The 10,863-nt window shown below is 31.8% G+C and overlaps 1 protein-coding gene across 5 annotated transcripts; it reads left to right on the top strand.

Annotated features, from left to right (window-relative positions):
* The first annotated feature begins 2,196 nt into the window (after window positions 1–2,196).
* LOC148202908 (uncharacterized) lies at window positions 2,197–5,079 on the top strand. Of its 5 annotated transcripts, none has more exons than XM_088108693.1 (5): window positions 2,197–2,587; window positions 2,850–3,153; window positions 3,433–3,472; window positions 3,550–3,686; window positions 4,885–5,079. In XM_088108693.1, the coding sequence occupies exons 1-3, from the start codon at window positions 2,412–2,414 to the stop codon at window positions 3,439–3,441; spliced, it is 489 nt and encodes a 162-aa protein (XP_087964819.1). In that variant the 5' UTR covers window positions 2,197–2,411; the 3' UTR covers window positions 3,442–3,472; window positions 3,550–3,686; window positions 4,885–5,079. The 5 variants fall into 5 exon arrangements, with proteins under 5 accessions (XP_087964819.1, XP_087964818.1, XP_087964817.1 ...); XM_088108692.1 differs by having other exon boundaries at window positions 3,544–3,686; XM_088108691.1 differs by having other exon boundaries at window positions 3,391–3,472.
* Window positions 5,080–10,863: the final 5,784 nt, after the last annotated feature.

The following is a 10,863-nucleotide window of genomic DNA, read 5'->3' as shown; positions in this document are numbered from 1 at the left end:
AGCAGGCGTTGACAGAAGAGGAGGGTTTCCGCTAAGAGTAAGATCGTTCGGTCTTGTACTTGTTTTTGCTTTTAGTATAGGACCGTTCGGTATAATACACTGTTGTAGGACCGTTCGGTTGATCCACCTCTTGTATGACCGATCGGTCTGCTTTTATGATTTGTATTAGTGTATGTTTTTGTAAAGTTTTTAGTGTATGGTTATTTTAGGATAACTGTAAGTTAGCTTTATTTCCTATAACTGTTCTATTTTATTGTAAATGTAAGAACTCTTAAGTATAGTTTATAGTTATATTTTTGGGATGTTACATGGCTATGAATAGGAGAAACAAGGAGTGATTTATAATACTCAGACTAGAAGACTAGAAGTGGTAATAATACTTTTAGTCAGGAGTAGTGTATAATACTCAGACTAGTCAGGATTGACTAGGAAAATAGGAGTGGTATTAATACATATAACTAGGAGTGGGTTAATCTTGTTGTAACCTTTAATAAGATTAATGAAACCCCTAAAAGTTCTTAAGAAATATATGAATATAACTTAAATTGAGTGAAATGGTATAAAAATTGTATTTTTTTTTTCATTTCTTAAAAGTTTTTATTAAGTTTTATATGATATCGTTTGAAAAATAATTTTATTTGGTAATCCTTTGAAAAATCATAAAACACTTTATGTAAAAAGTTTTAAAAAATACTATTCATTTTACTCTAGTATTTATTTATGTATTTTAAACCGAAAGAACTGGTTTCCAATGACTAAAATCCGAAGGGATGTGCGAGCCGGGATGACTGAACACTTTTGTAAGGAGAAAGGACAATATCAATTTTCTTCTTAAAACAATTGTATTTTTTAAACAATTATATTAATTTAGAGTTGGTCGGAGAACAATAATATTACTTATCCTTTATACATTATTAATAATTTTATTTATAATGTTAGCCTCATATTAATTGTATCAATTTTTTATTAAAAGTAAATTATTTTTTTAATGTTACGAACAATCACATGGATAGAATTTTTATCATGCAAATTTTGAGTCTAAAACCCTAAATTTTGAGAATTCTAAAAAACTCGAGGTAAGAATTGATGGTGCATAACGTGAATGGTTTAGTAGAAATTAATCAACATTACTAATAAGTGTTTATGTTGATACTTAGCATATATTTATTATTTATCTCTTATATTTATATGTTGACATGTGAATTTTATTTATGTCACACTCTCACAAAATTATGTCATCTACTGTAGACTCAATGGAGGACTTATCATCTTTCAAAATATAAATTAAAAATGTAAAAAATATGTGTATAAATACAAACTTCTAAAATATAGTCACAAGTAAAACTCAAATTTCTTTCACATTTTGTTCTAAAAATCACAACAATTCAATTCCGTTCAAAAAATAACATGCATAATATACACCACACATGATGCATACATAAAAAAATATTCAACAAATAAAATATCAACTAATGCTTTATAGAAGACTTATTAGATATGACACACTAGAGACAAACATCATATGCAAACTGATACTTAAAAAATTGACAAGAATACCTAAGAATAATGGACCAAGAAGGTTCATTACAGTCCAAATATGCACATTACACATGTCACGATGTATTAAAACTTTCTTTTCAGTTTCTTACTACTTGATATCTTAAACCATAATTTAGACCAATAATGAAGTATAAACATCTTTGTTACACTACTAAAGTCTCACAGATATGAAATGCTAATTGTTGGTATTTACCTCATCTATCATGTAATACACTTAAATTAAAAGAAAAAAAATTGTATATTACTTGCAAAATTTTAGAGTTTTATTTATAATATTAACTTTTTATTAATTGTATTATAATTTAATATTATAAATAATTGAATTACTACAGCACATAAAATATTTTTGAATATATTTATCAAATTAAACTGTTTTCTTGTGTTTGTATAGATTTTATGTTTGGTATTTGATATAAAAAAATAATACCATAAAAATATTGGTAGTACTTTCTAAGCATAAAATAGTTAATATTATCATAAGTTATTAATTAGTACACACTACAAAAATAATACATTTTAGGCGAGGTTGTTTTCCTGCGGTTTTTAAAACCGCCCCTAATATTTAGTTATTTATTTATTTTTGAATAATTTTTCCCTAACCCTAGTGTCCTTTCCACTCCTTCGTTCCCCCTTCTGCCTCTTGGTCTTATTTTCTCCCAACTCTATTTGTTCCCCGTGTCGTTCGTCTTCAAACCAGGTGTGGAGTTGTTTCTTCATCTTCAAACAAGGTGCGGAGCTCTTGGGCTTGATTCCACTTTGGCAATTAAACTTGCAAAGAAATTTGTCGAGAAGAGAAACAAGGAAGCCCGTTGCGGAAGAAGTTGATAGAGTCATACCTAATCCGCGGTGCGATGGCCTCTGTCCGTGGGTGTGGTGGTAGGGGAACTTTTTTCGCGACAACGGTGTTTCAGTGTCTTCACGGCGAGTTTCCGGTGACTCAGGCGCGGCGTTTTCACGACGCGAGGATCTCGTTCTCCAGCGTTTTAGCGACAACAGAGACTTGGATGGAATTCGCGATTTATTTAAGGTTTGAATTCAGGTTCTGTTTTTAGGGATTTGAATGGGGTTTTCTTCCGGTGTCCCATGATTTTGGGTATGGTTGTGGAGGAGAAGAAATTCCAGGTATGGAAGCTATTTTAGTGGGATTGATTGCTTGTATGTGGTACGATATGCTTTTCCCCTATTTTAATGTTCATTCCAGTATAATTGTATGTTTGGGGAATTGAAAATAGAATACTCTTCTAATCCTTGTAACTGAGGTCTCTCTGCATTTCTTTGATATTCCTTAGGTACATATTGCAGTCAAGTTGTTGTTATCAAAGTTCTGAATATGGACCCCGCTATAGTGAAAAAACGGAGGGGAGTGAATATGGATCTGGGTATGGTGGAAGGAAGAGTAGTGGGGATGGGGAAGAACAACAACAGGACAATGGGTATGGTTATGGAGGGAGGAGTGAGTATGATGAGAAACCTAGCTATGGGAGCCAAGGAGGTGTTGAGAATGGTTATGGGCATCCACCTCAGGAGGAGGGCTACCGAAAGCCTTGCTATGAGAAGCGTGATGATGATGAGGGCTATGGACACAAGAAATATGTAAGTACTACTGCATCATGCATTTCTTCAACTAATGAGGTTTATGTAGTGTGTGATTTGCAGTACAGGGATTTTACTTTGCTATCTAATCACAAATGACCATATACGGTGATAAGATTATTAATTACTTCCTTAGAAGGCATAATTAAAGTGATTTGTGATTAGTTCATAGTTATACTGGTAGTGTACTGAAATTAAAATCACTAATTGGTAACTTGGTGTTCTTTAATACTTAAGATGGTACTATCAAAGTTCTGAAGCCTAAGCGCATAAGTGCAGATATGCTGAAGGAGTTTACACAAGAAGTTTATATCACGAGGTATGATTGAGTGTAGTTTTGGAGCTTATATTTACCATTATTATCTCATGCTTTCCTATCTTGTGTTGTAGCTTCAGATCATTTGGTTAATGTCTCCAAGTTGGAGATGTTTGTGGATGAGCTTCCAGATATGCCCAGAATCCATAGTTATCGTGTTTTGAATGGTGTCCCAAAATCCAAACCTCTCAAGATTGGGATGTTCAAGAAGAAATGGGTATGTGTGCTTTTCTTTTTCCCTTTTCAGTTAACCAACCATTGAACTCTGAATCTAAATTTCTTTACCTTTGTTATTCTTTGTTCACCGGTTTCGATGATTTCTAGACTCAGACCATCATGTCCTTCCAATTCACAAATAGTTTTTTAAGATTAAACTTTCAAAATTTCAAACCCTTGCTACAGTGAATAATGTTTTCCTCACTTGGTGCGGTTTGCAAGTTTTGCTATCATAGAACTGTTGTCAGATTAACTTATTAATAGTTGATTTATTCAAACCAATAATTTATTTCATTGTCAATTTATTCAAAATTTACAATTTTTTTGCTTTTTGTTTAATCAATGTGTGGTATTTTATATTCTCTTTTTTCGGACATTGGATTTTCCCAAGTAATGATACGGTGATAGTATAATCAAAATAAAGATTGACTGAAATCTGTTTTAAATAGTCTAAGTCTACGGTCTAGCTTCAAATTTACAATCATGCTAGCATTAGTTATTCATTATTTGTTCATAAAATAAGTATTGGTCATTATCTTCCTTGTTTACTGTCAACTTAATCATCTCTACCTATGATTTCTTTTTTGTACAATCAGGTCTTACTCCAACTTCTTTATGAAAATTGAAATTTTCTTGGATTTCTACAAAAATTTGAGATGGCTCCCTGTTTTTCATAAATGGATATGTTCAAAAGTCTACACAGGATAGGAAAATTTTTCTCTTCCCCACAATTTCCAATCAGAACTGTCAACGCATGCACTCATTGAAAGTAACACAATCTGTTCACAAAATTGTTGTTTATTTTCTTGTTTTCGGGTTTTCTTTTTTTTTTCTTTGTGCCTTTCCCAACTCAATGCTGCAAATAAATGTATACCTTTTTTAGTCGGTAAAATGACTCAAACTATCTCCATATGAAAGACCACTTTGTAAAGGATGTTCTGCTCTAGCATTTCAATGGTCCCTTTTTTTCTTCAATAGAACCTTTTAAGTGCCATCCACTATGGCCTTGACATTGATAATTCGACATCCACTGCCAGTAGTACTGTCTTCTTTACCACACAATTCTCAGCCTTAAGAACTATACTTTTAGGTTCATTAATTCTAGGCATTTGTTATATATATTATTGTTTGCTTATTATTCTCTTATAAGGTTTGAATTGTTGAATGCTTAGGTCACTCATAGATTTATTTGTTTGTAGGTATATGATAAAGAAGCATGAAGAAAATGAAGAACAAAGAGTGATAATTGTTATTGCAGAACACTTTTTAATTTGTTATGTAGAAGTTTATTTTTAATTTTTAGGACAAACATTTGTTATTTCTTAAGTTTACAAGTTAATTGTATTTTTAATTTTAAAGTTTATTTCATATAATAATAATTATTTTTGGTTTTATATTATTCTGGTTTAATATTAAACATATTTTATATTAATCACATTAATCAAGTCATTTGAATAATAAAAAAAAATTAAACTATCATTACCGGCGGTTTTTTGATAACCCACGCAAATCTCGACGGTTTATTACAACCTTAGCAATTACCGGCGGTTTTTGTAAAAAACCCCCGCAAATTACGGCGGTTTTTGAAAACCCCCGCAAATAGCGGCGGTTACGAACAAAACCGCCGGAAATCTTTGTGACGGTGGTTTTCCCAGTGGTTTTGCCAACCGCGGGAAATGAATTTACCAGGGGTTAAAACCGCCGGTAATGCAGGAAAAAACCCCTGGTAAAATCTTTTATTTTTGTAGTGACACTTTCATAAAGCTTATTTTCACATATACAATGAATTTTTTTATAAAATAATATTTGAATATTTTCAATTAATTTTTTATTAATTTATTTTGTTTATCGAGTATTGAAAATTTATATATTTTTGTACAAATTTTTTAAAAAATTCAGTTAATTAATTGAGTAATGTGACTGTTATATTGTTTCGTCATGCTGTTAAATGTTTTTTTATATGTTAAGAAATATGAGGTTTTGTGATTAAGAAAAAAATAATATTATGGTTAAGGTAAAATGAATTTTTTTTTTATTAGCTTTAATTGTAAAGGGTATTAGATAATACAGGATTGTTCCAATAGCGTTGGTAAGGTAGTCTTTTATGTTCATAAAAGAAGAAGATGAACATCTTCTTTAATAAAAAGATTTAATGATGATTCATGGAGAGGTGTTTGAAGATTATAGAATGCTTGGATTTAAAAGATACATTAAAGACATAAGAATTTAGTTGTTAAAGTCTTGTAATCTGCTTATTTTATTTAAAATTAGTAGACTAAGAGTCAACAAGGTAGAACCCAAGTAGAATAGCACTTAAGAAAAAAATTAGTTTTTAAAAAAGCCTTTGTGTGATAATTGATTATCTCAATTAATTTCAGAATTTTATAAAAGCTTATGTGATAATTGATTATTACTTATGATAATTAATTACCTCAAGAAAAAATGACTTTTAACAAGGTTCACAAATAATCAATTATTGCTTGAGATAATCGATTATCAATGGTGTTAAGACAAGATCGTTTATAAGACTGAAGTATCTAAACGTCCTCATATGTTTTGAAGTTTAACAAACAACAATAAACTAAATGCGCATATGACAAAGTGTTATATGTGGAAAAATAATATTAAAAGATAAGCATTTTACGAAAAAAAGCTTTGTGAAATTTAAACGCTTTGAGAAAAACTTTAGCAAACGCATGCAATACAAAACGATTTCCTCACAAATGTGTTAATGAGAGTCTTGTTAAATGTACTCGTGTTAATGCTTTGATAAACAATGCTAGATTAACTCTCACTATAAGGTATATAATGATGTTTTTGGTAAGTGTTAAAAGGTACAAATATTATTCCAAAAACATATGTTGGAAGATATGTTGTTAAATGTGCTCTTGAACTAAAAGATAAATTACTAAACAAGGCGCGGTTAGGAAAAGTCTTGCAAAGGCTAAACCATACTTGTGCTAAATGAAGTTTTCATCCAATGATGAAACTATCATGAACTACTTGGTATCTTTATAAGAATGCTTAAATAATCAAATCCTGTTAAAGTAGTAGAAAATTCGAAAAACTTATAGTTGTTTTAAATGTACATCAAATGCACAATGTTCGAAAATAAGAAAAGTTATAAGAAAAAGGACATATGTGCCTGAATGCATATATACTATACCCTGTGAGATTACCTATGTTAAACATTCACATGGTCCATCCTATACAAATAAGAAGTGGACGTTAAAGACAAAGAAAACATTCACGAAATATTCTCTCAATAAAAAGTCTTGAAAGTTCGTGTTAATAATAATTTAAACAGAAAAACTTTCACTTTAAGTGTCATCTATTTAATGGCTTAGTTAATAATGATGATAACACAAAATTAGAAGAGTAAGTAATATTGTATTAAGAACAAATTAAAAATGTGATTATTATATATATGCTTATAAAATTAACATTGTTTAGAAAATTTGTGTTATCAAGCATTCTACCCATCAGAAGAATGAAGCATAATAAAAAAAATAATTGCAATAAAAGTTATTGGAAAAAAAGAAAGAGAGATTTTTCATTGATTGAGATTTATTAGTTACATTCAAGCATAATAAACATTTGCTTCATATATAATAAGTTATTGTTGTCTTCTTACAACTTATTGTTTCTTTTCCACGTATACCCTTGCATCCATTATATATTAACATTGTCTTTCAATGTTCTTATAAGTTATTGTTCCTTCTCTTGCACCTTTGCATGCATGAATTCATCGCATTGGCCACAAATTCATGATTACCTACATATTATCATAAAAATGTGTTAAAATTTAACTAAGGATAACTGAAAAAACATAAAATAAATTATAAAGAAAGTAAAAAGTATAAGTACCAGAGTTGATATCAATGGACTTAAGAGAGTGACAATCGTTAACACAATTAAATGCAGTATCCAGAGATACATCATGACATCCTGCATAACAACCAACAAGACATATCGGATACATTATTTTGTTCATTATCTTAGGTAAACATTTCATAAGACATAAGCCACCACATTTCCATTTTATTTCATCTTCAAAATTAGCATTCTCATTTGCTTCACACAACATTGCCATCATTATGATCATAATCATAATTCCAAAACTTTTCATTACTTTCATTCCCATACCTAAATTTTCTAAGTACTATCTCACTATCTTTAGAGAAAATCTTAAATTTTTGTTGTGATGTTTATGTTAAAATCAACAACAATTTATAGATACAGTACTTTGACTGCAATCTAACCTCTTTAATGAACAACAATTTAATATTTTGTGATACTTAATGTGTTCAAAACCATTAATTTAATATTAGGACATTTTATTAATGATTAATTAACTTATATAGCTTTTTTTATGTTAAGCAAATATCTCCTCTATAATATTTCCTCTAAAATATTTCCTCTATGTTAAGAAAATATTATTTTTCTTTAAACTCTTAATAATATAAAATAGTGCTAAAATATATTCAAATATAGATATAAAAAAATAAAACACACAATTTATGAAAAAATTATTAATTAAATAATATTGTAAAGATAATAATTTTGTTTGACTTAAATTTTGTAATACAATTATTTGCATTACATAGAGAGATGGAAAGATGCTGTGTTGAAAAAAATGTCATAATATTATGAAACTTGTTATAATAACATATGTATGTTAGTTATACAATTGAATATTTTTCAGATTTGTTATAGATTGCATTTTAAATTTTCAATTTTAAATCATTTATTTTTGTTTTCTAAATTTAATTTGGAATTATTTACATATATGTTGTAAGAACCTGGAAATTTATTTGAAAATTTAATGGAGTATTAAGTTAATGAAGCCAGGAATTGTTCCTTTAAAAGCCATTTTCAGACTCATTCTGGTTCATTAACCCAACTCCATTCTCTCTCTAAAAACTCAGAACTCAGTCTTTTTCTCTCTGCCTTCTCTCTATCATTCCCTCACCTTCAGCCATTGCATGTTTGATTAGGTGGTGCTCAAGTGACCGCGGCGCAGAGAGCTTCGCAACCATCCGATTAGATTCTTGTTCTTCAGCGGGTAAGTCGTTTTCCCTTTCTCCTCCGTGATTTTGGAACCTAGGGCATGCAACTCTGTTGGTTGCATGTAGTTAGTAATATTCCTTTCCATTTCCTCTGTTCATTCTAGCTCTAAGAGTTGTTTCCTATCACCAATTTGGTGAATGTAGGGTGTTGTGTGTTTCGTTGTGAGAGGTTCTGTGGAGTCGCTGTTGTGAGTTTTACTGTGAGAACCCTAGGTAAAGGGAGCTAGAATACTTCTTATTAATTAGTTGCATGTATGTGTATATACTGAGTTATGTATTAATTATGTTGTTTGGGTTGTATGTTAAGTTCTGAGTAAATGAGATGATATGTATTGGTATGTTCATCTGTGAACTGTTGCTTGTGAGTTGATTCAAACGTGTTGTGTAACTGCAATTGAGGATGTGAGATGGGTATATTCCAAGATAGCAGCTGTTATGTTGAAAGTAAAGAGGATTGGTAGTGTTTTAGGTTATTATAGAGGAAGTGAGGTAGTGATTTTGAGAGTTAAAGGTCAGGGGCTATTGTGGTCTGTTGGGGCAGTCTTAACAAGTGTATTATGACTTGTTTGAGTCACCAAAGTGGTACAAATAAGTGTAAAGTGTTAGAATTGGGTTTGGAGTCCTCAAGTGGTGATAATTGATGTTGAGGAGTAAAAGTTGAGTTGTAATTACCTTAAAATTGTATTAGAATGGTTTAGGAACATCTAGACAAGTTTAATTAGGTGTAAAACATGAATTAAGGGTGTTAGAAATTGGAGAAATTGCCTAGAAATGGTAAGGGCTAGTGTGAGTGCATGATTCTGTAGAATTTGCGTTCTGCAGATGATGTAGAGTCGTTGTGCGAGTCCCTACAGAGGGTGCTCTCTGTTTGAGTTATTCGTTGTGCGAGCTAGTGCGTTGTGCGAATGATTGAAGGGTGTTGCTCTCTGTCTGGCGATTAGCATAGCGAATCTGGTCGCTATGTGACTGGAGGTGACTTGGAGCCACTGCCAGTTTAAAGCGAAAGGCGAATTGGGCGCAAAGCGAGGTTTTAGGGGGGTTGGTCTCTGTCTAGGCTCTCGCATAGCGACCTGGGTGCGCTATGCGAGAGGTTGAAAGTCTGATACACGCTGCGAGTTAATTCGCATGGCGAATTAGGGGGGTGCGCTGTGTGAGACCATCCTGTCTCGCCTTGCGAATAGTGTGCACTGTGCGAAACGTTCAGGGTTTTATTCTCTATCTTTTCTTTTATATTGTTTCACATAGAGTTGAATGTTGTATGATTTGTGAAGTATGTGTTGGAGTAGATTATATTGTATGATGGGATTCAAACATGTTGTATACTGTTAAAATGAAAGTGTGTGTGATTCAAAGGTATGATTGGTGATTCAAAGTATGTGGTTTTAAAAGTATGATTGATGGACGTAATTCCATGATCTTCAAGGAGAATATCCATGGTGGTGCCCTTAGTTGTTTGGAATGAAAGTAGGAGCTCAGTCTTGGGGGTCATCCAAAACTCCAATGGTCTTTCTTCTCACGTAGAGAGGATTGGACCATGTGGTGAGGAGTGACAGGAGGTCTTAGTCTTGGGGGTTTCCAGTAGGCCTCAAGGCCCGGAACAGGCTAACCTCGTGAGTGTGGTAGGGTGGGGAACCCAAGTATCATAAGCCACCATGAGTGCAAGATCCGTCATAGCTCGACTATCATTCTAAGTCCGGACGAGTCAAGTTTAAAGTGTAACAAGTTGTGTTAAGTGATCCAGTATATATGAATTAAACTTGCATGTTGTGTGGGATTGTTATAACATGATTTTTGTATATCTAGCTCACCCTTCTGCTTGTGTTTGTCTTTTGTTTGTGTGTGTTTTCTGTTGCAATGATCATCCATTTGGATGTGACCAGAGGTAGATGAGCTGCTCTAGAACAGGCCTTGGAGGGAGATGACATCGCTGCTTAGCCTAGTTAGGATCCATAGGCTTCTGCTTATTTTGAAATACTCAATCGTGTTAAAGTTTTAAATTTAAAACCATTTTGGGATGACTATAACCTTAAGACTCTATCCACAAGTCTTCTTCTAACTATTCTATTATATTTAAATGTGGACTACTAGATTATATAGTTCTATATAATT

The sequence above is a fragment of the Vigna umbellata genome, chromosome 3 (assembly GCF_029865625.1).
Source record: "Vigna umbellata cultivar VRB3 chromosome 3, Vumbellata_1.0, whole genome shotgun sequence".
Taxonomy (NCBI): domain Eukaryota; kingdom Viridiplantae; phylum Streptophyta; class Magnoliopsida; order Fabales; family Fabaceae; genus Vigna; species Vigna umbellata.
This window is presented reverse-complemented; position numbering and strand designations above follow the sequence as displayed.

What these genes read in the sequence shown, in the direction of transcription:
- LOC148202908 (XM_088108691.1), top strand. Translation starts at nt 2,412, where the DNA reads ATGGCCTCTGTCCGTGGGTGTGGTGGTAGGGGAACTTTTTTCGCGACA. An exon ending in GAATTCGCGATTTATTTAAG is followed by an intron (nt 2,588 to 2,849) that starts GTTTGAATTCAG and finishes GATATTCCTTAG; the next exon opens with GTACATATTGCAGTCAAGTT. An exon ending in GCTATGGACACAAGAAATAT is followed by an intron (nt 3,154 to 3,390) that starts GTAAGTACTACT and finishes TTAATACTTAAG; the next exon opens with ATGGTACTATCAAAGTTCTG.